The sequence below is a fragment of the Peromyscus eremicus genome, chromosome 16_21 (genome assembly GCF_949786415.1).
Source record: "Peromyscus eremicus chromosome 16_21, PerEre_H2_v1, whole genome shotgun sequence".
In the NCBI taxonomy this organism is placed as follows: Eukaryota; Metazoa; Chordata; class Mammalia; order Rodentia; family Cricetidae; genus Peromyscus; species Peromyscus eremicus.
In genome coordinates this window covers 9,856,944-9,884,235 of record NC_081432.1, presented here as the reverse complement: position 1 = coordinate 9,884,235, position 27,292 = coordinate 9,856,944, and the positions used below count along the sequence as shown (strand labels likewise).

General features: G+C 52.5%; 1 protein-coding gene across 1 annotated transcript in view; it reads right to left on the bottom strand.

Moving 5' to 3' along the window:
• Col18a1 (collagen type XVIII alpha 1 chain) overlaps positions 1 to 27,292 on the bottom strand; it is a 60,630-nt gene that overhangs the window by 9,543 nt on the left and 23,795 nt on the right. Inside the window, exons 3-31 of the mRNA XM_059281396.1 lie at positions 25,030 to 25,116; positions 23,419 to 23,475; positions 21,635 to 21,764; positions 17,193 to 17,269; positions 16,729 to 16,914; positions 15,576 to 15,602; positions 14,515 to 14,577; positions 14,334 to 14,411; positions 14,022 to 14,075; positions 13,697 to 13,855; positions 13,173 to 13,235; positions 12,391 to 12,417; positions 10,570 to 10,701; positions 9,950 to 10,012; positions 9,073 to 9,099; positions 8,059 to 8,094; positions 7,467 to 7,538; positions 7,191 to 7,226; positions 6,838 to 6,927; positions 5,753 to 5,782; positions 5,626 to 5,652; positions 5,229 to 5,291; positions 4,892 to 4,966; positions 4,007 to 4,033; positions 3,747 to 3,800; positions 3,316 to 3,390; positions 1,969 to 2,037; positions 1,498 to 1,540; positions 907 to 969 (exon numbers count right to left, since the gene is read on the bottom strand). Coding sequence (XP_059137379.1) covers positions 907 to 969; positions 1,498 to 1,540; positions 1,969 to 2,037; positions 3,316 to 3,390; positions 3,747 to 3,800; positions 4,007 to 4,033; positions 4,892 to 4,966; positions 5,229 to 5,291; positions 5,626 to 5,652; positions 5,753 to 5,782; positions 6,838 to 6,927; positions 7,191 to 7,226; positions 7,467 to 7,538; positions 8,059 to 8,094; positions 9,073 to 9,099; positions 9,950 to 10,012; positions 10,570 to 10,701; positions 12,391 to 12,417; positions 13,173 to 13,235; positions 13,697 to 13,855; positions 14,022 to 14,075; positions 14,334 to 14,411; positions 14,515 to 14,577; positions 15,576 to 15,602; positions 16,729 to 16,914; positions 17,193 to 17,269; positions 21,635 to 21,764; positions 23,419 to 23,475; positions 25,030 to 25,116 — 1,990 coding nt within the window. The remainder of the gene's footprint in view (positions 1 to 906; positions 970 to 1,497; positions 1,541 to 1,968; positions 2,038 to 3,315; positions 3,391 to 3,746; positions 3,801 to 4,006; positions 4,034 to 4,891; positions 4,967 to 5,228; positions 5,292 to 5,625; positions 5,653 to 5,752; positions 5,783 to 6,837; positions 6,928 to 7,190; positions 7,227 to 7,466; positions 7,539 to 8,058; positions 8,095 to 9,072; positions 9,100 to 9,949; positions 10,013 to 10,569; positions 10,702 to 12,390; positions 12,418 to 13,172; positions 13,236 to 13,696; positions 13,856 to 14,021; positions 14,076 to 14,333; positions 14,412 to 14,514; positions 14,578 to 15,575; positions 15,603 to 16,728; positions 16,915 to 17,192; positions 17,270 to 21,634; positions 21,765 to 23,418; positions 23,476 to 25,029; positions 25,117 to 27,292) is intronic.

The following is a 27,292-nucleotide window of genomic DNA, read 5'->3' as shown; positions in this document are numbered from 1 at the left end:
GACGCACTGCAAATGTTTTTTTTCAGCTTCGGAAACTCTGGGCCATTTTGCCCTCAACTGCTGTTTCTCTTTGGTTCTCAGTGGCAAGCGTGCTAGACCATCGCTGTGACCTCCCTCTGTGGACCTTCCGCTCTCTTCCTGTGCTTCCACTGGCTAGGTGCTGAGAGGGCCTCTCCCGGCTTACCCTTGCTGTCTGTGGGGGGGATCGTATCCCCTAGTACTCTGAACTCTTGTGTCCCAGGATTTACCCAGACAGCCTTCTGCTCTCTGAGATGATTCTCCTTCCTTTTAGCTTTGGGGCACGGTACCCTCTAAGTCTTGGTCCCAGCCTCGTAACCACTTCCCAGGAGTCCTGGGTATCTGGTTGGGTCTCTGTTCCAGTGCCTGTGTCTTCCTTACCACGTCGCACACTCTGAGTGCGTGGGCAGAATCTGGGGCTGGACAGTGAGCAGGGATCCCACTGGCACATGAATGCTAATGCTTTTGTGGTTCAAGGGGAGTGGCCTCAGCTCTCTTCCCCACTGGTCCTCCCTCTATCTCACGGGAGGCTTCTCAGCGTTTATCCTGCTTTCCCAGATGGTCTTGGTGGAGGTTGGTCAGACCAACATGGGCGCTGGCAGGGAACACTCACTGCTCACTGGGAAGAGCAGCCCCACTGGTATCTATCAATAAATAAATGGGGTGATGGGGCATCCCACTGAGCTGCTCTTCCCCGCAGCCCTCCCAGGCTCTGGGCCCCAAGATAATGGCTGATTAGTGTCCCTCGATCCAGGTGCTTTGTCCCTCCAGAGAGTTGGGCAGCCACCATGGTGTAGTGGATGTCCAGCACCCCAAGGCTCTCATGCCCCAGCCTGGGGCTGGCTGTACCCAATGACCCTCAGCCTGGACCTTGCAGCCCATGCTCACCTGGAGGCCCAGGAGGGCCCACCTCTCCTTTGTCACCCTTTGGTCCTGAAGGCCCCTGCACACCTGGAGGAAGAGACCCCAAGGCTATCAGGGAAAACGAGGTCAAGGCCCCTCTCACTAGTGTCCCCAGTCATGACTATTGTGTGCACAGGATGGACCTAGACCAGAAAGTCTGCAGATGGGTGGGGGGCTGGGGGACACAGTCAGCATCAGAGCTCATGAGGAACAAAGGCGGCAGGGTGTGTGTGTGTGTGTGTGTGTGTGTGTGTGTGTGTGTGTGTGTGTACTGCTCTATGTTCCTACTGATAGATGGATGGGGCTGCTCCTGCACCTACTCTGAGAAATCTTGGGTGGACATCCCCAGCACCAGAGCCCCTAGTTAGACTCCCTGGACATCCATGCCAGGTATGTGCGATATTGGGAGTAGGGTAAGGTTGAGGACATGACTCAGGAACAAGATACCCAGAGCAGGAGAGAGTCAAGTCCCACAACTCCATTTCCCTCATCAGTTTGAGGTTATTATGCCATTGCCAGCTTCCTGCCAGAGCCCAGACTTCTGCATACACTGTGAGCCCTGGAGCTCTCTCTTACCTTGCTGTCCCGGTAGTCCAGGTCGGCCAGACTCCACAAATGCCTACAAAGAACAAGCAGGGGTGGGGGTGGGGGGGATGCTGAGGGACAATGTTCTAGAAAGCAAGACTACCAGGGTCCCCAAGGCAAGAAATTCCAGGGCCCCTCTCCAGAGCGAAACCAGAATCCTTTTCAAGGAGCTCTGAAGCAGGGCAGGGTCTATATAAGAGTCCTAGTCACAGTGACGGGCCCTCATAGGTCACCTCTTCCCTTTACTATGTCTGGTAAAACTGGGGTACCCCCAGCACCTGGGTCAGGCTCCTGAGTCATTCCAGTTTGAGGCTGTCTTCAAGCCGAAGAGTTAACTCACTGCTTATCCACTGGCCCCAGGTGCAGCCTCCCCGACAGACCCATCCCAGAGATACTCAGAGAGGATTCCAAAGCCAGAGATGGGAGAGGAAGCCTCCACAGAATGAGGCTCTGGCCACTTACATTGCTGTCATAGATGGGCATCCCAGGAGGACCTGGGGGGCCTGGAGGTCCAGGGGGGCCAGGCATTCCCTGTGGAGGGACAGAAAGCTCTGGTTAGTCAAGGTCACAGCTAAGCCTTGTTGTATAGGCGAGGGCAGCAGACATGGGCTGGAATTCTTCCGAAAAGCAGTCAGATCAGAAAGCTGAATGCATTTGATGACATAAAAATCAAGAATGCCTTGCTGACTCTGGTCCATGTGCCTGCCAACCGGGCCTGCCTGTTTCCTGCCTGGGGGCCTCTCAGGGAAGTGAAGCCACACAGGCTGTGAATAACCGCAGTTGAAATAGCTGTGCTCCTCCTGAGATCACTAGCTGCAAACTTGGAGTTAGCTCACTCAACAAGGCTCTGACTTGAATGAATGAAGTTGCATTTCCATGTATTCAAAGAAAGGGACAGCCTGGCCCAAGCTCTGATGATCACACACTGCTTCTGTGAAGGACCTCTGTGCAGAGCCCCAAGGACCCAGGAAAGGAATAGGCATGACCAGGCACCTTGCATGGCATGCCTTCCCCAGGACAGCTGGGGGGGAGAGGCTGGGAGGTGGGGGGCACAGTGAGCAACTATGTACTTGCTGGCACCTCAGATTAAGGTATATATACTCCCCGCAAGGAAAACAGTATTTAACCTGACTTTAAAAATCCTAACTGAGGATGAAATCCAAGAGCCAGTCTTTTCCATCGGGATGGATGGGATTAACCTGTGACTGTGCTGGTCCAGCAGCTCTGCAAACACTCTTGATTTTGCATGGTGTTAGGAGCCGTTAGCGCACAGAGGCGGCGGCAGCAGCAGGCAAGAAGCCCGCAGCAGCAGTGAGCGTCAGGAGCGTGAACTCTCAGAAGTACTTATATCTGGATTATATCTGGATTTCCACGCCCATCTCTGCTCTGGGCAAAGCAGGTGGGAGGCAGGAGTCACTGGCTGGATGCAGTCATCCTGCGGGCAGGCCCTGAGTCTCTGAGTGGCTGCCCCCAGTAGAAAAAGGCAAGAGAGGCCACTAGACAAAAGCCCTCAAGTCCCCAAGGCAGCAGGTGTTTTAAGAGTCACAAAGCTGTGTTGGTGGATCCGGAGAAGGTATGCCCTAAGGCCCTGTGGTTCTCTCTCTTGGGAATAGGAATGTTTGTGCACATGTAGTTGTGAGTATGCCCATGTATACATGTGGGTATTTATGCAAGTGTACCTGTCAAAACCAACCTGTCTAGCTACACCATCAGCCATCTGAAACAGCCTGATGACCTGAGGGGCCCTGGCCTAGCCATTCTTGTTCCCTGGTGTTCTAAGCCACCCATTCACCATTACAGGACACTCACCCTCATGCTGAACCCAAGGCTGGCATCTCCAGGCTCCCCTTTCTCTCCTTTTAATCCATTTGTGCCAGGACGACCCTGGGCAGAACAGAACAGCAGGGATTGTTGGACATAGCCCCAGCCTGTACATAGCCCCATCCTTCCCATGGTCAAGCCTTCAAATTCACACTCTTGCCCAGAAGCTAGGGGAGGAGACTGACTAGAAGGACCCAGGTCAGAGTCCCTTTTGTACCCAGGGCCTTCTATGGGGTGTCAGATGAGGGGATACTCTTAGCCCATATAAGTATTAAGACACTGGCCACATAGATATGATTGCTGTACCCAGGGGAAGGACAGGAGGGGAAAGCTGTCCATTTTCTCCAAGGCCAAGCCCTCTGTAGGCCCCAGGTGCTCTCCACCCACTATGTCCAACTTGTAGGCCACCAAATCCTCACCGGCCTTCCAGGGAAGCCGATTTCACCCTTGTGCCCAGGGCGCCCATAAGGACCCTACAGAGAGAATGGTTAGTTGAAGGGTGGGTGGGGCCTCCTAGTGAAGAGGGAGGGGCCATCCCAGGAAAGGACCAGGGCTGCCATCTTGGAGAAACTGCCTGTTGTCATCTGGAGCACCCAGCCCCCACCCCACGTTCTCAATGTGGCAGTGGATACAAACTCTGGGCCATGAACTCAGTGTAACACAGAAGGGCATTACTCACCGGTGGTCCTCGAAAGCCTTGTTCTCCCTGAACAGAGAATCAGTGGTAGGTCAGGGAGCTATGGCTAACCCCACCCACCGCCTCCTAGAGCCCCTGTACCCATCTGGATGTGCTAGGTCGGCAACCAAGGCCAGGAAAACAGGATGGACACCAGCATTAGGTACTGGGTCCAGTTTGAGACACAGATGGATGCGCCCTGGGTCTGTGAGGGTGGCATCCAACTTACGCAGTGGACAGCTAAGCCACCCAGGTCTTACTCAGCTGTACAGCCCCTGTGAGCAAAGGGTTCTCTGGGCCTGGAGAAGCATTAGCTCACTCCCTAACAACACTGTAGGCCAGCGAGAATCCATTCCTCACAGCCACCAAGGCTTTCCAAGGCCCTTCCCCCAGTACCTTCTTGGAAGACCTGCTGGAGAGAAACCCGAAACAGTCCGAGGAACAAGTCCTGGCCAGCTGAGCACAGGCTTGTGTTCAGGTTCCTGCAGGCTCAGGACCATAGGAAGGAGGAGGTCTAGATACCCCAGTCGCACAGGGTAGATGGATACCTGCATGTGGGGTGGCCCCAGCAGGCCTTGGGCCCCTTCATCTCCCACAGGCAAAGGCCAGGCACAAGAGTGAGCACCCTGGGCCCTGACCTATATCACTAACCTACAGGTGAGCTCAGCCAGCAGTAGCAAGGGGATAACGCAAGCCTCTGGCAAGTTTGGGGGCCAGGAGGACTCAGCCAGGATGGTTGTAAGAGGCAAAGGAAAGGAACAGAATCAGGATATGGAAGGCGTGGGAACCCCATTCAGGAGAGGTTCGCGTGTGTCATGATCCTGCTTCTCTGTCGGGATGCCCCCCACCCATGCTGTCTTCACAATGACAGGGAACTCCAGTTCTCACCTTGGCTCCTTTCTGGGCGTGGCCCAAAGCTCTACCATCAGGGCCAAAGATTGCGCCTGGCTCTCCCTTCTCACCCTGAAATGGCGGTACAGGGAGGGCAGGTCAGGGCTCAGCCATAAGACCTCAGATACCCCCGAAAACAGAAACAGAGGAAGGGGTCCTGGCCTGCCATGGAGAGGTTATGACCAGAGCCCTCTGAGTTAGGGCAATAGAGACGGCATGTCCCAGTATCCTCAGGGCCCAGTCTGCCATCACCTGGGTAGACAGGATAGCACACCTTGGCTGGAGCAGGTCGGTGGTTCCTAAGAAAGGAGCAGATGGTACCCCAGCCCCTTACCTTGGGCCCTGGAGGGCCCTGCTCGCCTTTGGAACCCAGGTCACCCTTCGGCCCGGCAGGTCCCTACAGCAAAGACCAGATAGGAATGAGGGTCCCTGACCCCAATGTTCCTTAGTCCCCATATCCCCCATATCCTGTGCCCTGGGGTTGCTCCCTGGTTATGTGCCAGCCCTTCAGGGTCTTGAATAATTATAGATGGCAAGGGCACCATGCTATACCCTCCAGACCCCATTACCTTCCTGATAGCATCATGTCCTCAAGGACAGTGACTGTCCCCACCAAAGCTCACACTACTGTCCTGTGTGTACCAAGAGCAGAGCCCATCTCCCCCACCCCCCGCCCCTCCACGCCGGGGCATTGATGGGCAAGCATGCAGCTCTGCAGCAAAGCTACTTACAGGAAAGCCTGCGTACCCCGGCTTGCCCTATGGAAAGAAGAGCACCATGAGTTTTTGAGCCACACTGCTCTCGAGGTGTTCTGACCCAGCTCCCCTGGACCCTCCGTGGAAGCAAGATGGCACTTACCTCGGGTCCTGGCATGCTCACTACCGCTCTCTGTCCCCAGGCCATCGGGAGAGATAAATTAGAGGAAAAGAAAAGAAATTTGCCTTTGAGTTGAAAGCCACTTGGCATCGTATTAGCCGCAAGCACACTAAAGCAAGTCCAAAGTGGAATTTAGAGGAAAACTGTGTATTCAGCAGTATGCCCGGGCTCTCTCTGCAAGTGCCCAGGTGACAATGGACCCATTTCTTGGGGAGTCCCCCTTCCCATGAAAGACTCTCCCATCATGGACCGGCCAGGGCTGGCATCACTCTACAGTCCTGTTACACGCTTACCCTGCTGAATATGCTCAGGTTCATCATGGGGAAGCAGCCCCACCCACTGGGGACTTTTCCAATGTCTCATTGTCATACCAATGTCCCCTGAATGAAGATGACCAGCTGTGGCTTTTGGAGCTCTCCTGGTCCCAGAGCCCTTGCTCCTGCCTCCCCCCCAGGCCTCACTAAAATGCCACCTTCTTTTATCAGTCCCATGGCGTCTGTCCAGTCCTGGAAGCATGAGGCCTGGGCCAGGTACTCCTGTGGCCATTCACAGCCTCGCTCCCAGGACTCTACTGTCCCCATCTCAGAACTGAGGGTCCCAGGACTCCAGAAGGGGAACTAACCAGCCAGGATCACAGGTGACAACTTCAGCTTGGATTTGAGCCTAACTGTCACCCCCGCCACACTCCAGCTCTGCCTAGGGCAGCCTCTCCCCTGCATTCTCAGCTCCCCTGGGCCCTGCATCTGACACCCGGAGACTTGGGCTTCTTGCTGCAGAGAAGTGAGCTTGGGAAGCAGCTTGGCCCCTGGGTTCTATGGTGGGGCTGGGAGGGACCCATTTACTCCGGGGCTAAGCCACTTGAGTATGTTGCTAGAGGCACCACGAAAGGGCAGTGGTGGCCTTTACAACCAAGAAGGCTGAGAAGCTCTGGCAAGGAGAGAGCTTCTTGCCAACACAGCCTTTTCTTGAGAAACCATGGCTCCTCATGCCATTCTGACGAGGCAGGCCAACTACGGGCAATTCCTAGACCCAGAGATGAGTCCCACCGCACTCCACAGTGAACTTACATCCTCATTCGACACATAGACCACAGGCCCTGGAGGTCCTGGGGGGCCAGGGAGGCCTGGTAGCCCCACTCCATCTTTTCCTGGATTTCCCTGGAAGAGAACGGCAAAGAGGTAATGGTTCTGGTTCCTCTGGCCAGGACCCCAGAGCCTACCCATGGCCCAGGTACAAGGTTTGTAGACAGTAGCTGAGAGCTACTCCTGCTGAACTAAGGGTCTCTGCTCAACTCTCTGAGGTTACATGGATGTCCAGGTGGTTTGGGCCTGAGGCTGGGGCATGATGGGATTCCTCTCCCTGAGGCCTAGGCAGGTCAACTCTTTGACCACTGGGTACCTATGGCTACAGAGACACTCACCTTTTCTCCCTGGCTCCCTTTGTCTCCTTTTAGCCCCTGCAGAGACAGAGAAAATGGGTCATTGTAGATAGAACCAGAGTCCCTTCAGGGACCAGCCTACCTGGGCCTGGCTTCCAATGTAGACAGGGATTCTATGTTTCCTAGAACCTTGGAGAATAGAGATAGGCACCCAAAACCCTGACCAGACTTGCATTTGGCTCCACAGGGCATGATGTAGTAGGTAGGGGACACAGATGTCCAGGATACCCCAAGGGCCACCTTTCCCCTCTCACTCACCGGGGGCCCAGCTGCACCTTCTCTTCCTGGGAGGCCAGGGATGCCCTGGGCTCCATCTGCTCCGACTTCTCCCTGGGACAGACAAATGGAAGGACGAGAGTCAGCCTGCAGCCAGGCAGCAGAGACTGGAGAGGAGGCCACAGCAACCAGGGGCATGACCATAGCCTAGGTTCCTGCGGGCTTGGCTAAACCTCTGGAGGGCGACATAGCTCTCTCTGTCGGGTGAGGAAGAAGACAAGGGAGGAGGGTGGCAGGGAAGAGGGGGTGGAGAGGGGAGGAAGCTCATTTCCCCCAATTGGGGCAGGTGTATGGGGGTGTGCCCAAAGGCAGAGGCTTGACCTGGGTAGCTCTCTCTGAATCAAGCAGTTCAATTATAAAGAAACAAAAGTATGAGGAACAATGAGAGCAAGACAGGACGACTGAGGCCAGGATGGCACAGGGGCCTCACTCCATGTCTTCTATTCTTAGGCTGCCTCTGAGATGTGCCTGACACACCCTGTCTACTGAGGCTTGTGGGGCATGCTTTCTGGTCCCTACAGGCCCCTCTCCATCCCCAGTGGACAATATACCCAGCCCTGGGTGAAGTACCTACCTTGATTCCAGGCGGCCCTGCTACTCCAGGATCTCCCTAAGTGGACAAAGTGCTCTATGAGCTTGGGGTGTCAGCTGGCTCAACCCCAAACCAAGCTACATGCTCCTCTGTTAATTACCCAGGATGTCCTGGCCCTCCCAAGGGTCCTAGAACCCTAGATGACAAAGTAGAGGCCCACGCTGGTAGAAGGTACAAAATATATCCTAGCATCATGGGGGATTGGACAGTTCTGGATAGTGTAGAAGCTGGTAGCAGGTCCCACCATCTCCACTATAAGAAACAAGTTCTCTGAAGTGACTTCTTAACATATTTTAAAAAAAAAAAAAAAAAAAAAAAGTCCACCTTTAATCCCAGCACTCAAGAGGCAGAGACAGGCGGATCTCTGAGTTCGAGGCCAGCCTGGTCTACAGAGTGAGTTGAGCTCCAGGATAGCCAGGGCTATACAGAGAAAAAAAAAAGTCCAACACAGGCCCATCTGAAAATCCAGCCCTTTGAAATGCCCATCAAGTGCTTTGTAAGTCACAGAAAACATTCTAGGGGGACCAGGGGGACAGCAGAGGCCAGTTAGAAAGTCAGGACGCCCTGGTGGGGATTATTCTGGTGTTCCCCACCCTCGTCCCCACCCTGAGGAGCCTGATTCAAGCATGAGGGAAGGTGGGAGCTGTGCAGCCAAGTCTGTGGGCTGGTGTCCCCAAGGATGACATGGGAAGCTAAGAACAAAACTCTCAGATCCTCCAGGGGACACCAGCCTACTGGCCCCGAGGCTGAGACCACAGGGGGTGGTTCTGGGCTCCTTCTCAAAATTTTAGCATGCTTCAGATGTGTGAAGCCAGGAATCTCAATTCCTGGGGCTTTGGAAAGATAGGGCATGACCCCACTAATGCTCAGTGCATGGGAAAAAGCACGTGGCTATTTTTCCATGAAGCTGCCTGCTGTATTTTGCAAACTTCCAGGCTGAACTCACAAAGTATTCGCTTGCTAGGCAGGTCTCCAAGAAACGCCTCCCTCACTCACCTTGAGTCCTGGCAACCCTGGAGGTCCCTGGGAGTCAAGGAAACAAGTGTTAGTGACCCGGATCTGCTTTATGCCCCGTTGGTTAACCCTTTCCAAACCTCATGGCTCCGGTGAAAATAAAAACTGAGGCCTGAGCCTGTCACGACACAAGCTCTGAGCAGAGCCTTCTACTGTAAAAGCTATCAACAGGGGCAATTGAACTTGAACTGAGCATCATCCGGTTCAAAGCCAAACGGGAGTTCTTTCTGTTGTCCTTACAACCTGTCTACATTTGAAATTGTTTTCAAATAAAACTATATACTGAAAAATTACAAAGAATAACAATAACAATAATTATTTTAACTACTATCACAGTAGCATCTGCCAGTGGTAACCTCAGAGACTAGAGGTTAGCGTGGTGTCCTCCAGGGCCAAGGCTGGGACATGCTGCTACTCCTCAGGGAAGGGCAGTAGTCTCTGGGAAGGTGGTATCCTGGGCAGGGCCATAGTTTGTGCATGCCTGCATACATGTGCCTTGATACACCACCATTTGGGGACTTTGGGACCTCAGCTCTTCTTTGCTGACCTAATCCAAACTACACACAGGTCAACAGGGAAACGTGGGGGACTCCTCCAAATGCCCCTTAACTCCAGTCTACTCTGGCCACATATCTGTCACTTCTTCAAGTTGTAGCCATGGAAGGAACCAAATAGGGAAGGACCTATCTACCTGTCACCACCCCCAACCCCCAGGACAGTTTGTGATCAGGTCTTTCTGGGGTGGAGGGTACTATGGCCCACATCCCCACACCACTGAGGGCTCCCTGCCCTATATGAGGCTGTCCCAGTGACACCACTGACCAGGGACCCGCCTCCTATCCCAGCTCATGGGCAGTACCTGCTGTCCATTGGAGCTTCCGGCTGTTGACCAGAAGGGTATCCCAGAGCCTTCCATATCATCCTGAAGGGAACATAAAAGGGATGCTTAGTCTCTGATCCTTACTAAGAAGGAGCCTTCCCTGAGGCCAGGAAAGTGGAGTTGGGAGAAAGTAAAGTGGATGATTGACAGAGCTTGGGTCGTGGGTTGTGTGTGTGTGTATGTGTGTGTGTGTGTGTGTGTGTGTGTGTGTGTGTATGTGTGTGTGTGTGTTAATCAGACACTGATGGGGGTAGGCACCCTGCTCAGTCACAAGGCTCTGGCCTGCGTGTGTGCAAGAGAAATTGTACCTGGGTATATAAGCAGGTTTTCAGCAGCTAAGGGTGGAGGGGCTGGAATGGCAGCCACAGACACTAGAACATCTGAGAGCAAACACTTGTGCTTTGAGTACACTGAGGCCGATCCAGCCCTGAGCTAACCCATCCAGGCATTTGGGGCTCAGAAGTAGGGGCCCAAAGATGGGAACAGGAGAAACCCACATGGTAACAGGATCTGGGCCCTGCTTAGGGGGTTCTGCTCAGAGTGTGAGCTGCCTGGAGAGAAGGCAGCAGTGGGGGTATAGCCCAGGCTTCCTGACTCACGAATCCAGCAGCAAATCCCGGTCCTGGTGGCCCAGGTGGTCCTGGGGGTCCTGGGGGCCCAGTTGGCCCAGGGGGTCCAGCCATGCCAGTCTTTCCAGGTACACCGACAGGCCCAAGGTCTCCTTTGCTCCCCTGCACAGACAGAAGGACAAGGTCACTGTTCTTGGCTCTGGGCTTCAGCAAAGCTACAAGCAACCTCAAGGAACACGCACTTCCTTACAAGGCTTTTCAAAAATCTGAAAACCCAGAGATAAATCACATTCTACGAGGCACACAGGCAATTCGCTGACTCAAAACAGCAGGGTCAAGTGAGAGTCACAGGAGCACAAGCCTGACATCCTGGCTTTGGCCACAATGTCACAAAGCATGCTGTACACCATGGCCGGTAACCTTGGGTCCCAGCTCTCTGACAGTGAGGACAGGGAAGCAGATAAAGTCGGTAAGGAGGAGGGGCAGGCTGCTGGAAGGTACAGGGAGAGACAGCCTCAGGGTGGGTCTGCGGAGAACCCTGTAGCCACCAAGTGCTTGGGCTCACACAGACACAGGTGTTGCTGCTATGACTTTGGGTTTTTGAAAACCCTGGGGAGCAGAAGCAAGCACATGTGTATAGGACTTGTCTAGGAGTCGGAGGGACCAGATCAAGGAAGCAGACTGAGGTAGGAACTTGGAGCTCAGGCAGGGAAGGCCTGGTTCAGAAAGCTCTACTCCAAGCAGGTCAGCCCTAAAGTCAGACCTGGTGGGCCAGCATACCCCAGGGACCCTGCTGGCAGCCAAGTCACCTCTCTGAAGTGAGAAATGAGACTACCACCACTCTCTCCTGGGCTGCTCAGAGGCACACGTGACAGTATGGGAAATGCCCTGAACCCAGCTGAAGCATAAGACAGCCTTGCTTGACATGAACCTTCCTATAAAGGGTCTAGCTGAGTTCAAAGACAGCCTGAGCTCCATGAGATGCTTCCTCTCCCAACAAGCTCCTTTGTGTATGATGAGGATGTAGGCACCTGTGTGGGTGTGGGGTCTCCAGCTGTGGATGTAGCTACTCAATTTCAGGCGGGTACCTCGTACAGCTGTCAGCTCTTTAACCTTCCTGTTTAACCTCGGTAAAAACTTCATTTATTTATCCTTGAAGACCCTGTGTGTGTGTGTGTGTGTGTGTGTGTGTGTGTGTGTGTGTGTATGTGTGTGCACGCACATACAGACAGGAGGCCATGAATGCTGATACCAGTGTCGTGTGCAGATACACACGTACTATACAGAGAAACAAGTGTGTGTGAGCGCGCACGCACATTGACATACTTGGCCCACATCAGCCCATCTCTTTCTCATCTCCTTCTGACACGTTCATCTACCTTCTGATGCCCATGTTGCTCTCCTCTCTCTCCCCACTAGATTTTCCTATTTGCTCCAGCTCTTTCTTTGAACACCAGCCAGGATGCCTATCAGAGCACAGGGGGGCCAGCATGGCATTCCCTGCACAGCAATGGGTGAGGATGCTGTGAATGCCACTGGGGACCATGATGAGTTGGGCAGCTATGATCCTGAGGTACCTGATCAAGGCACCCCTTAAGTTCCCAGGGAGCCTTCCCTTGTACCTGCCCACTGGGAGCTCATTTCTAAACACAGCACCTCTGGTTCCATTGCATTAGCAGAACAGAACTGAGTGGAGACACACACACACACACACACACACACACACACACACACACACACACACACACCAAAGACTATGAATTCACTGGTCAAGGTGCCCCCTACATCCTGCCTAGGTACTTTTATCAAGCAGATAGCCCCAGCTCTGCCAGAATGAAAATTGCCTTGTACCTTGGGTCCTGGGATTCCCACATCGCCCTATGGGGAAAAAAAGGGCAGGATTATAATAAATTCAGACATGTGTGTAGCAATCAGAGAAAAGCAAACCAACAGCCCCATGGTAACTACCTGCCCTCAAAGGGTACTGTGTTCTGTTTATGCTGACTCTAGTGTTTTCTGGGCCTGTTCCTGTCCTCTCTCTTGTCTGTTAGGGATGCTCTGGGAAGCTCAGCAGGAAGGGGAGTCAGGAGAGCCCAAGCCTAAAGCATCTAAAGCATCTTCCCACGAATGCCTCTCAGAACACCTCCCAAGCAACGGAGCCCTTTAGGTTTAGCTGAAAACAGAGACAAGCTCTAGGCATAGTTCATTTAAAAGGACTTTCTGTTGCTCAGCATCAGTGGCGAGGTCTTCCTCATCCCATTCTCAGGAAGTGCTGTGAGCAGCTCTCCATATGGCCTCCCTCCCTCCCTCAGCCACAGTAGATCATGGTCAGGAGAGGCTGGCCTGCCTCTGAAGACTTCTATCAATCCAACTATACTGAAACCTGAAATAAGCCTCTCAAACCAAAGGAAGCACCAACTCCTAAGCTGCTAGCCCATCTGTAGTGGTAAGAAACAAATATGGAGACCCTGACTTGAACCTGAGCCCTGCTGGCCCTAAGCTGAGGATGCAGGCCGTGTCCGCGGCCTCACCCTATGGCACGCACTCTCCACAGACCCCAAGCATGCAGTGTCCACCCCGCCGCTGGCTACAGGCATGTGCTGAGTTACATCCACCTACAGAAGCTGACTTACAGCACTGCCTTTCTGGCCAGCCGCTCCTCGTGAGCCCTCTTTGCCTGGAGGACCTGGAGGTCCCTGGGGGACAGAAGAACAAAGAGATGGGCTGGACAGGATCCACGGTGAGCAGGTGACAGCTAGCACCCAGACTTCCTAAGAGCCACACGGTGTTTCCCCCACAAGGTGCATGCCCAGAAGGCGCCGCCGCAGTGTAGAAACCACTGTGTGGGTTATTTTTTTCTGAGCGGCTGAGTATGCTGGGGCAACTCAGGGAGGCTCATGTATCCATTCGGTCTAGAGTGGTTAAATGTGTGTCTCAGAGTCAGCTAGTGGGTCAGCACCCCTAGAACCAAAAGGGTAGCCTACCCCACCCCCATCGTGAGAGTGACTCAAAATGGGGACAGCCTCCACCCTTGAGGAATGGAGGCTGGAGCACGGGGATCCTGAGATAGATCCAGCGAGAGACCTCATGCGGTGCTCCCCCTGCCCTGTTCCCAGTCAAGAGGGTGCTCTGGGGCAGGGGAGGAAGCAGAACTTACCGGGGGCCCAGGAACTCCAGGGGGCCCTTCCTTCCCGGGCACACCAGGAAGGCCTGCAGGTCCTGGAGCGTAGGAGCTGTTGACCCCAAAGCGCCCTGGCTCACCAGGCAGTCCTGGGACACCAGGGGGTCCTGGGGGGCCAGGGAAGCCTCGTGGGCCCTGGACATGAGAGATACAGTCCATCATAGAATACAAAGCCATGCTGGATAATGATCACATCCCCAGCTAGTCTTGTCCCACCCCCAAGGGGCCCCACTGATGTCTCAGACATCGTGTTCTACATGTGCCCAGTGACAGCAGGTGTAGGGTGGGTATAGCCACTTACTCTGAGGCTCTCCAAATCTCCACTGAAACCGGATCCTTCCATGTCAATGAAGGTCTGAGGGAGGGCAAGAGAATCACCACAGGACATAGATTCATCATCCTGAGTACCAGACAGCAGCCCCTAGCTATCCTATCCCCTAACCACCCGAAGATGCCTGAGATGGGGGGGTGGGACATCATGCTTTGCCCCACAGCCTGGCCACCGTTCCAAGGCTGCAGTAGGAACCCATGCTCTTGGGCCAACACTACCAGGAGCTGGTCTTAGGGTTGAGTACTAGGACCTGGCGTGGAGGAGACCAAAGATGGAACTTACCAGCTTGTCCTGTCTGAAGGAGGGTCCTGGTGGCCCAGGAGGTCCTGGAGGTCCTCGAGGTCCAACACCAGGATCTCCCTGGGACATAAAATAAATCTGTCACACTGAGGACACATGGTCCCCACTTTTAGTCAGGAGCTGAGACAGGAAAGGGGCCATGCCCTGATGTGCACACACTTACCTTCTCACCCTTGGGGCCCACCTCTCCTGGAGTCCCTGGAAAGCCCTGAGGCCCAGTGTCACCCTGAAAAACAAGGGTAGGGGCTAGGCAGAGAGAAGCATCTCTCTTTCTTCACACAATGAATCTTGAGCCCCAAATGCTTCTCATTCCAGAGCTGGCGGGGTCGGGGGGGTGGGGGTGGCGGGCAGATGGGAGCCAAGCCCTTCAGGGATTCATGGAGGCCTACTAAGCCAGGAGAGACCATGACACGAAGGTGACCCCAGAGAAAAAGCCAGGATTTAAAAGTGACACCACTGGCTATGGATGGCACTGGTCTTATCACAATGCCTAGAGATAGCACACGTCCTCTTCAGAGACATCAACTATGGGGACCACAGCTATCCTTGGCAGAGTGGTAAGTCCACTGTGTGTGTGTGTGTGATGCACATACATCTGTGCAAACCGGATGGACGCACTGGGCGCAGGGAAACCTCCAGTTACGACTGAGCTTGGGCTGGGGGCAGTTTCGGCACGGCTCGGTCAGGGACAAAGAGCGCCCTACGGCCACTCGGGCAGCATGGAGGACCCCATCTTCTCATGCAGCCCCTCTCTTGGACTCTGACTTCCCCACTATGTCGTGCACCCCCACTCCACCTCCTCTGGAAGCAACACTGTGTGGTTTTGGTAGTCGCGTAAGCATTGAAGTACACAGGCTTAAGATCTAAAGTACAGCCGGGCGCTGGTGGCGCATGCCTTTAATCCCAGCACTCGGGAGGCAGAGCCTGGCGGATCTCTGAGTTTGAGGCCAGCCTGGTCTACAGAGCGAGATCCAGGACAGGCACCAAAGCTACACAGAGAAACACTGTCAAGAAAAACTAAACTAGATAGATAGATAGATAGATAGATAGATAGACAGACAGACAGACAGACATCTGAAGTGCACCCTCCCACCCCCACCCCCAGTAAAGCTGTCTTTCTGCAGTGTCCTATCTGGGAAACTGTCACCCTGTGTCGCTGCAGATGGCCTGCAGGTCCTTTGTAAGCATGTTATTGTGTCCGGTGCAAAGAAAAATCCAACTTACCGGTCTCCCATCTTCACCGGGGTCACCCTGTAATGTGCAAGAGAAGACACTATGAATGGAAACAGCCCAGCCGCCACTACCCAAGACTGGACACAGAAACGCACCAGCTCTCAGTGCCCTTGTGGTGTACAGCTGAGCACCTAGATGATGTCTGCTGCTGACAGCATGGTGGTTAATGTTACTTTTAACACAACCTCACTATGCTTGAGAGACCAAAAAGCAAAAAGTGTCTTTAACGTGTAACCTAGCAATCCACTTTCCTTCTTTCCTAGACGTTAAAGAGTTTTTGTTGTTGTTTTGGTTTTGGTGTGTTGAGACAGGGTTTCTTTGTGTAGTCCTGACTGTCCTGGAACTGGCTCTGTAGACCAGGCTGGCCTTGAACTCACAGAGCTCCACCTGCCTCTGCCCCTGAGTGTTGGCATTAACGGCGTGTGCCACCATCCCTGGGCAAAAGACTCTTCTTAAATGGACTGATCTTGTAAAATTTGCCGTTTTAGTAAGATGGGTCATAAGACGAACTGCTATTTGTGATTTTGTAATCAAACTTTGCTTGCTCTGCTCAATGACGAGGACAACTGCAAGACATACATGTTAAAATTAGACCCCGCCTACACATACACAGAATACATGTAATCTTGTGGGGTTTGACATACACGTTAAAATTAGACCCTGCCTACACATACACAGAATACATGTAATCTTGTGGGGTTTGACATACACGTTAAAATTAGACCCTGCCTACATGTACACAGAATACATGTAATCTTGTGAGGTTTGACTTCATAAGCCTTGGACCAATATGAGTAGATGCTGTATCTTGGGAGAACTCGCTCTCAGTTGCAATCCTGGTGCCATGAGTATCCGGCACCACCATTTAATAAAGCCTCCTGAATTAAAATGTATTCATGGTCATGGTGAATCTCTGAGTGATCCCACACCTACAACAGACCACAATTCTGCAACAGAGCTTAGGTCCAGCGGTCGCTTGGGTATGCCTGGCCTCCATGCTCTAACTACCTTCTGGCTCCAATGCATGGCAAAAGGCTGGTAGAAATTCCAGTAGCCAAGGATGTGGCTACTCCAATCCCAACCAACTCTCCCCAGTCAGAGACCTCGGCTCCAGCCCAGATCACAAAGAGAGGCCAGTACTCACCGGTTCGCCATCCCTTCCTGGAGCGCCATCCTTCCCTGGTGGCCCCTGAGGTCCCGGGGGTCCTTGTGCTCCAGGGACAGGTTGTGCATTGGGGCTCTGTACCACTGGGCCTGCAGGACCCTGGGGCCCAGCTGGGCCAGGTAGGCCCTGAGCACCTGGCTCCCCCTTTTGTCCCTTGAGACCTCCCTAGGGACAAAGAAGATATAGGCTGCCACAACCCACATACAAATTCACCTCACACTGCTGCTACATTCTCCGGGGACTGAATCTCAGAAAGGACTCCAGGGGGGTATGGAGGGAGGGCTCATGGTAGGGAGGTGGAGAAGCAGTGTGCAGAGGATAGGGCAGGGGGCTGAGAGAGGGAGTGTGGACCTGAGGGTTCCTGTAAAGTCAGGGTGAGAAGCATGGAAGCCAGTGAGGGTCCCCAGGTGCCCTGGAACAAGGTCATGGGGTGGTGGCCTCACCTTGATCAAGTCACCTCCATGGTTCTGGACATTCTCACCCCATGCACTGCTTGAATCTGTGCCGGGAAGGGGCTCAGCTGGGAAGAGGTAGAGGCGGCACCGTCAAGCTTGGAGCAGCCCCAGGCTCTCGGCCTTGCCCCTCAAGCCTTGCTTCTCTACCCCCAAGAGCCCCCGAGGATGAGTCTATGGGAACGGCCACCCGCCTTTCCACCCACCCAAACCCCTGAGGACAGGGGCCATGGGAACGGTGACTGGGAATGGCCACCTAGCATGGGCAACGGGAGAGAAGAACCAAAGTCACCACAGACAGCCATTTAAAGCAAGTCCAGTGACAACCGAAACCTTCCCAAGATTCCTAGGTTTAACACCTCACCATCAAAACTCCTTCTTACCACTTCCTCCTCTTCCAACGTGCAATTTGAAAAAGAGAAAACCAACAGCAGTTCTGAGAGGTGAACCCCAGAGGTTCCCCTAAACCCCACCATCCACACTGTGCCTCTGACACACAAAGGCGTATGTGACATACACAGGCACACACACAGTGGTGAACTCACACACACACACACAGGCTTGCACACACATGCCATTTCCTCTTCTGCAGACTGTCCGGACATTTGTGGCATTTGTGATGACCTCTGCCCTGAACGCTGTGGTGTTTCCCAAGTGCCAGGCTGTCCCTACAAGTCGGCCACATTCAGGGATCCACCCTTGAGAAAGGAGTCGTGACCTGATAAACGGCCCACACTCAGTTCTCCCCGGCTTCTTCTCGGGGAACGGTAACCATGAAGACGCCAGCCCAGGACCTCCTGTTGTGCTGGTTTCACGTCTTTCATGTGTCTAACACACAAGGGCTGCTGGAGGCAAAGTTAGGCCCAGTGAGCCCGCTGCCTGGTTTTGGGCAGCCTTTGAATTAAGAATGACTCTCACAGATGTGTACAAACAAAAAAAACCAAAGACTTCAAAGGTCAGAGAGAGAAAATGCCACAGAAACCTGGGTGACCCCAAGCCTGAAAGAGAAGTCTGCCCACTCTACCAGCTGTCATTCCTTCCTATGCCTCCCCCATCTTGGGCATCAGCTCTGGCTCAGGAGCCTGTCTTCACTGGAACCACATGGTAGGTCCTTCTCGAAAATATGAAGTACCAGTCCCTTGTGATTAATAAGTGAGTTGTGGGGTGATATCTGGAGGTAGATCCTAATGTCTCACTAGCAGCAGACAGCATAAAATTTACCATGTCAACATGTCACATCTCTTGGAGACCAACCGAGGGCTCTAATTCTTGAACACTGTTTAGAGGCATCTAGTGCCCCTTGCCTGGGGCACAGAGCCCCCATCTTGGGTTAGAATTGATGCTAACACAGCTATTCATGGCTGAGCTCGGTGTCTGGCAGGATTGAGGATCTGCAACCACAAATGAGGATTGGCCAAACGTGGAAGTCCCCCCTCTAAGAGCTGCACAAACAGCGTGCTCAGGCCCCTTACTCATTCTCAGGGTTCGAGGGAAAGCCACTCCTAGCCTGTGAGGCTGAGGTCATTCTCTCGGGGTGGAGTGGGGGGGGGGGGCTGCTAACAGTCTTTGCCCACACCCTGTCACAGGCTCATCTGCTTAGTAAGAAGTAAGCCAGGTATCTGATCAGGATGGCCCAGCCGCCCCATCCACCACAGCTCAACTGCCCCAACTGCAGGAGCCAACTGCCCTGTTTGACCACAAGAGGGCAGTATGGGCTCTCCCTACGGCAACAAGGCTTTCCTAGAACTTGAGGTTCCCCAAACCTGAAAGCACTGCCCCAGGGAATATTTAAAACTGTACAAACATTGCTAAGAGAAATCAAATAAGACCTAAACGGAAGGCAAGGATGATGGGTCTCCAGGGCCATTACTCTTCCCCGACAAAACCCCAGCAGGCTTTTTCTCCTCTGTGGATGTGTGGATGGCAACAGCCACAGTCCACAATTCAGGTGAACCGGCAAACACCCCGAGACTGCAATGCAAACAGTTGACAGAGGGCTGAGCTACCTGGTGAGGGCGAGGTGAAGGCGGAGCGGGCGGCCAAGACCAGCAGGGAGACCCACGGCTCCGAGAGATTCAGAGAGACAGACTGGGATGGTAAAGAAAGACGGCACAGAATAGAGTCGGAAATAGACTCGGGGGTGGGAGGCTGACTTCCACATCTCAGAGTCAGCTCAGCAGGGAAAGGGGTCTTTGAACAGTGACAGAGCAAGTGGAGAAAAAGTTTTTAAAGAATTAAAGTAGGTCTTTGGATCACCTTGGGCAGTCTCAGATGACACCAGAAGTGAGATCCCTGCATTTCAGCAAAAATTAGAAAGTTATGTTTTCCTAAAGATGCTGTTAAGAAGATGAAGCTGGACAGTTGTGGCTCACACCTGTAATCCTAGCACTTGAGAAGCAAGACAGGAGGGTCACAAGTTCAAGGCCAGCTTAACCCGTGTGTGTGTGTGTGTGTGTGTGTGTGTGTGTGTGTGTGTGTGTGTGTACATGGAGATATTGCTATACATATATAGAGATATAGATGTTATATCTATATATTTGGATATATTATATAGATATCCATATCCTCCGAGGGCAGGGTAGGAAGGGACAAAGAAAGGAAGGGAGCCAGGTGGTGGTGGTGTATGCCTTTAATCCCAGCACTCAGGAGGCAGAGGCAGGCAGGCCAATCTCTGAGTTCAAGGCCAGCCTAGATTGTTACACAGAGAATACCCTGTCCTGAAAAGACAAGAAAAGGAAAGGAAAGGAGATATAGATAGATAGATAGATAGATAGATAGATAGATAGATAGATAGGTAGAAAGAATATATATTAGAGAAAGAGAATATGAAGAAGACAACAATTGTGTTTAAATCCCGAATACATAAAGAACTCTCAAAATTCAACAATAAGAAATCATACAGCCCATTAAAATTTGGTGTAAGATCTAGACATACACTGAGACATAAGCCCACGAGAAGATACTCATTATCATGGTAACAAATGAGAGCATGAGGCAGGCCACCTCACATCCTTAAGGCAGTCATGTCTAGTGACCTCACTGAGGTGAGGTGCAGAGACTCCCCCACACTAGGGTGGGTAGAAAACAGACAAGCCACCTGCAAATGGCGTGGTGGCAGCTGAGACAGAAGTCCCAGGGCAACTTCCTCTGAAACCACCTCAAGCTGGACATAGCGCATATGCCCATCACTAGGTCCTCAAGCTGGACATAGCACCTATGTCCATCGCTAGGTCCTCAATGGACACAGTGCATCCGCCCACCACTAGGTAAATGGGCAAATACATTGTGGTCTGTCCACACTGTGGATGACAAGTCAACCACGGACTAGCTATGTGAATGCCATTTACAAAAGGGACAAGTGCCAAGCAACCCCAGGTGATACTTACTGCATACCCCCACCTGTGACATTCTGGGAAAGGACAACTGTCTGTGGTGACAGAAGGCAGAGCAGTGGGGTGGGGGTGGGGCTGCCCAGGGGAACCTGACAGAGTAGGGGTCATGTTTTCTTGTCTTCCCTGGGATCCCAGAACACACACAGATGGGAGTCAAGGCAGAGTTCACCTCAAGGCCCATGGGCTCACACAGCCCAGGTGGGATGTAAGTCCCCACTCATGAGCCAGGAAGTGGCCACTTTCCAGCCTTGCTTGACTTGAGGATTAACAAAGGAAGGCAGCCAGGGCTGGTGATCAGTGGAAATCTAGACCCTGGATCTCACGGCTGTGAGTACTTGAGTCCTGTCAGCATCAGGAGGAGCCATAGCCTGTTCTCCGTAGAACCTATGGAAGTCCTTTGGGAACCTGTGGGACCCCCAGAGACCATTCACAGGCTCTACTGTGCTTCAATCCCATAGAGCTGGAAGGAGTATTTACACTGTTATGTTACCAGGTCTGCAAACCAGCAACACAGAGAACATCCCAAGACACACAATTCATATTTGACATGTCTCCTGCAGACCAGGAGCCTTGTGCGTGTCTCCCCAACAGTGGCTTCTGTGGGAGACATATCCAACCCTAAATGCTGGCCTGTGGCACAGCCTGGACTAAGAACGTATTTTCCTCTATATCACATTACTCCTCACTTGGACCAATTCAGTCTCTCCTAGCAAACCTGATGGCCCTGAACCAGGTGTTGGCACATCTGGAAAGGTTCCTACATGTGACAGACAGAGACAATAGAGGATGAAAGACATGTCACAACTGCTGGGTTCAGAATTCTTCTGGGGCCAAGCCAGGAGCCTGCCTGAACAGGACCTTCTTAGAAGGCGGAAGGGCTGCAGATGGGGATGGTTCTGGCTCTGACGTAGCCCTCATCCAACACACACACACACACACACACACACACACACACACACACACACACACAGACACACACACAGACACACACACACACAGACACGCACATGCACACACAGAGTACATCTAGAAAAGTTTTACCTCCTACAGAATCTACCGTGGTTTCTTCCTCCGTTCCTTCTGTTCTAGAATCTTGTGTGGTGCTGCCTCCAGCCAGGGGTGGGGAGGTGACAGGGGGTGGCTGGGGAAGCCTGGGTGCTGAGGATGTATCCTGCAAGAGGGGGACAGGAAAGCTGGCTGTGTCATTCAGCAGCGCAACTATCCCATGCATGGTTGAGCTGACATTTCTGCCTGGCTTTGGGGGTTACAGCTTATGAAATGGAATGCTTTACAGGGTTTTGAGGAAGATAAGGAAAACCATCACTCTGGTGGGAATGAATCCTCAGGACTGTCTGCAGAGCTATTTGCTGAAGCTTTTCATCAGCCTGGAGGTTGGTGTCATATGCTTCAATAGTCCATAATTCCTAAAACTCAACATTGCCACAGGACCAGGGACAAAGCCTTCCCAGGCCTAGTACAGATACTTCCTGCAGCTGGAGAACATCAGAGACGCCTAAGTGGGTCCTCTGGTGTCACAGTAGGGTGTATGGAACAGGTGTGTTCTCACTGACGGTCATGACGGAAACTTCCCCCTTGATCCCAGCCCAAGCACTGGCCCAGCACTGACTTCTTATTGTTCTAATGGAGGCAGCTGCAGATCCTCTGCCTTGCGCCCAGTTTCAAATACTCAGCTGGGGGACCTTGTGGGAGGCAGCAACGTGGCCTATATTCCTGATAACTTCCTAACAGCAACAGCGTGGTCCAGGCAGATGGGTCCCGGGAAGTACCTTGGCTAGGGTGATGCTGTGAGGCCTGGACACTCTTGATGTCACTGTCACACCACAGACATCACAGACCAGAGTGGGTGTGGGACATTAGAAGTCCACAGCTTTAGATCTTTGAAGGGAAGCTGCCACATGGACCCTCCGACTGGCCAGGCCCTTCAGGGAGCCCCTCACAGCTGCTGTGACAGCAGGGCCAGACTCCTAGTTGGAGTGAGCAGGTCACAAGGAAGCATGAGGTGTGAGTGCTCAAACTAGTTATCAGCAATCTCTGGTCTACAGGCAAGGCAGTACTGGTGTGGCATGGCACCCATAGGCACATCTGTACTTCCAACATCTGCCACACGGTACCCTGTGTAGAAGCAGAAGTTTGCAGATCTAATCTACATCTCTTAGGAGAAGGGCTTATGGCCATCAAGATACACAGAATGCAGTCCCAGATGGCTGTGTCTCCTATTCCTAAAACCTGCCTGTCCCTATCCCAGTACACATGTCAAGGAGTCCTCAACACCTCTTCTAGGAGTGGTGGCCATCCCTAAGCTACTTAGCATCCTGCAGTCTTCTTGGCCCTGATACCCAAGGTCCACCTTAAAGACAGATTCTGCAAACTGGATGCTGGGGGCACAGAGGAGCCCAGGAGGTTCACTCAAGCATCCTTCTCATATGCAGAGTCCCTCTGTGTTCTCGGAACCCTGGACTGGATAAAGCATGCAACGTGGCTGGTCCAGAAACTTCCCTACCATGCCATTCGTCTGGTCCTCATGTTAGACACAACCCAGTTACGGTCCCATCCCAGCCAACAGGATCAACGAAACGCTGAATCACCTCTGATGAGAACGCTCTCTTTCAGAGGAGAGTTTCTTGCTCAGGGCAAGAGGCTGTGGAGCCAGCCTAGGACACAAGATCAACCTCAGACTGGTCCCTGCTGGGCATGTACCTGCACAGCCAGAGGGACTGCTGGGATGTCACACACATTTGTACATACTACGCACAGACCATATCTGCCTGAACCAGGGGATGGCCTCACCACATACAGACACTCACCTCCTCCCTGGGAGGCTTGCTGCTTTCTTCAAGGCCACTTCCAAAGTCTCCAGATGCCTGCAGGGTGTGAGAGAAGTGAGGAAAAAGTCAGGACCAGAGGCCCCATAACAGGGCAGCAACTGGACAGCAAACAAGACACCTGCTGGGTCAAAACCAGTCAGACTCGCTGCTCAGGCAAGCCACGATGGTGCACCCTCCAGAAGGATGTAGATGAAGGCTGTGCACTCCTATCCTGTGACATGGCTGCCCTGTCCTAGGATGCCATCCTTGGGGGACAGGCAAAGCAGGTGGGGAGGTGCCCTAAGCAGCTCCAGTTCAGGATGACCCTGAAGAAACATACATGGAGTGTAGGTGCGTCACAATCATATCCCACCCATCGTCTGTGGACTGTCTGTCTGCCTTCATGCTCTCTCTTCCCTCCAGACTCCAGGAACTCTAGGGAGGCCAGGGGCCAGCTTTTCCTCCTACCAAAGCAGATAACTTAATATAGACCCAGAGGAGAAATACCATCTGACCCACAGAGTCCATAGTGACATCTCGATGTCAAGGTGGCCCAGGTGGGATGGGCGTGCAGACACCCAGCATGGGTAGTATGTGTACATGCTCATTGGGTGGCATGCTCAAGAGTGACTGTTACCCATCCACTAGAGACTGGTACTAGATAGAAGCCAATTACATTTCTGATTTCTCTCCTGGAAAAGGTAATAGCTTTGGGAGTAAAATATAAAAACAGGAGTGTAAGGTAGGCAAATTCCACTGCTCACAGCTAAACACAGCCAGGCTCTGCCCAAGAGGAACTGGTGATGGGGATGTTGTCATGTGCTATCTCCATTGGGACATCCTCCCCCACCCCCAATCCTGTCTTCTGGTAACAAGTAGATTGTTTTCCCTGGGGGTCATGACATTGTGCACATGCACACACAGACAACAGGAACACACGGAGACACAGCACACAGAGATACACTGCATATATACAGACCACACCACATACATTCCATACATACAACACATGGAGACACAGCACACAGAGGTAGAGTGTGTACATACAGACCACACCACATGCACCCCATACATACAACACATGGAGACACAGCACACAGAGATAGAGTGTACATATACAGACCACACCACATGCACCTCATACATACAAAAGATGCACAGCACACAGAAAACACACTAGCAACACACAAAGAGAGACACACAGACCACATACCACACATACAATAGATGCGCTGTGCACAGAGACAACACATACCATACAAATAATAGCAGACAAAAAAAAAAAGCAGCACATCAAGAGATACACACAATCACACAACAGACAGATATACCTTCCCTTCAACACACATCATCCATAGCATGTAAACATACAGACAACCAAGCACATAGGCACTTTCCACAGTGTGACTCCTATATCACACACTGTGTCACTCTGGGTTGGTCTCTGACATAGACATTTCCCAGGCTGTCTGAAATGGAAAGTTAAGGCAGGGACAGGTGTTGGTAGACATAGGTTCCTGGCACCCCACTAGCATCTTTTGGCTTTTTCCCGCATATCACTTTGGGACCCTTGCTCACAGTGGGGAGACCCCCACCACCTCAGTCACTCACCCTGTCTTCATCATCGTCATCTTCATCCAAACAGTGGACAGGGCTCACCCGGGGGTTATTTCGTACCTTCAGCTCTGAGATCATCCCCTAGACAGGGGGGGGGGGGGGGGGGGGGGGGGGGGGGGGGGCAGAAGGTCATTAGTTTGAAAACGCAATGTCGCTCAATGGATCAGGTGTTTGGACACTCAGTTACCAACTGGTGGCACAGTTTGGGAAGGTCTCGGGATCTTTAGGAGGTGGAGTCTCACTGCATTAAGTTACTGGGAGACCGCCTCGACATTTTACAGCCACACCCTCCTTCCTGTCCACTCTCCCGCTTCCTGACTGCAATGTGACCAGCTGTCTCACGCCTCCGCCACCATGCTCTCCCTCACAGTCACAGACTACCTCCTCTCAAACCGAAAAGCCAAAATAAACACTTGCCTTCCTTTCTTTAGTGGTTTCTGGTCAGATATTTGGGAGAGAAAGTAAGACCCTGGGGCCCTGGAGGCAGGTGCTCAGGCAGAGTCTCTGACTCATGCTGGCCCTCAGCCTGGCCTGATGTTACCAAGGAATCTCCCTTTTGTCAACAAGACTAAGACACAAACTCATTCAGTGGCTTTCAAGCTGCAGCAGTTTCTGGGCCGAGCCAAGGGAGGGCATAAGGATCAGAGGCAGCTGACAATGTGCACCTCACACTTCCTGTCTAGATGGCTGGCTCTCATGCAGGCTCCGAGGTGTCTGTCTGAGGGCACCTTGAAAGCTTTCCAACAGGATATGCTAGAGTTCACACACGCTTCTCCTGTGTTTACATTTTTACTTTGATTGTACTCTATTACGTTAATTTCAGTTTACTAAGAAGAGACCACACTTCCTCAATTCCCAAGTGACTTTTTTTTTTTGGGGGGGGGGGGGGTTCCAGACAGGGTTTCTCTGTGTAGCTTTTGGAGCCTGTCCTGGACTCAACTCTGTAGACCAGACTGGCCTCAAACTCACTGAGATTCACCTGCCTCTGCCTCCTGAGTGCTGGGATTAAAGGTGTGTACCACCACCCAGCTGAAGTGACTTTCTTTCTTTTTTTTTTTTTTTTTAAGATTTATTTATTTATTATATATATACAGTATTCTGCATGTTTGCCTGCACACCAGAAGAGGGCACCAGGTCTCATTTTTGAACCACCATGTAGGTGCTAGGAATTGAACTCAGGACCTCTGGAAGAGCAGCCAGTGCTCTCAACCTCTGAGCCGTCTCTCCAGCCCCAAAGTGGCTTTCTAACAACACCTATCACAGCTAGGTCTGAGTGGAGGTGGGCAGATTTCTATGTGGCCTGATGGGAAATGCCTCCCTCTGGATTTTCAGTCTGCCTGTGAGAACAATACATATCAACATGAAGGGAAGGGTGTGACTGTCCTACCGAAACTTGACATGGAGACCCTGAAATCTGAATTTCATACCAATTTTCACACATCACAAAATAACTTTTTGATTATCCCAGCCGTTTGAAAATGTAACCATCATGCTAGCTTGCGAGCCTGGCAGGAGCAGGCGATGGCTGGCCCATGCTGTGCTGACAGGTCTGGTGTCCTGTTTATTCCAGGGAATGTCCCGAATTCAGATTTTTTTATCAGCTGATACTCAACCCACCTCCCTGCCCCCCACAAGGGACATTTGACAACTCAAAGTCCCACCTCCATCCCCAGCTGGGTCCTGGCCTGAGGTCCCCCTCACCTCTTCTCAAAACTCACTTCAGTATGGCTTCTCTGGGAAATATTTGACCACTCATGGGGTCAAAACCACTGGAGATAGGTCTGCCCCAGACCCCACGTTCCACAACTCTTCCCAGTGTTGAGGATAGCAAAGTCTGTGTGTGTGCACATGTGTGTCACACACGCACACACTCATGTGTATGCACAGCTTGGCTTGCTTACGGTAGGTGAACGAGAAGCTAGATGATTACAGTCGGAGGAAAGGAGATGGGCTTCAGGGAGAGCCCTGTACCCCACAAACACTCTGACTTGGTCATTTCCAGCTAGGACAAGGCCTTCCCTGGCCATGAGCAGGCATGCACACAGGGGTAACTGCACAGCAGGCAGGTACATGCTTGGGAATCACACCTGCAGCCTCCCAGCAGGCCCACACTGAGGGTGGTTTGGCTTCAAGTTCTTAGATAACTGCAATCCTCACAGTTATCGCAGAAGCAGTATGGGCGGCGGGCCACATTCACCCCACCTGACTGTGGTACATTCCAGTAAGATCTATGGCAGAAATCACCAGCAGGCAAGAT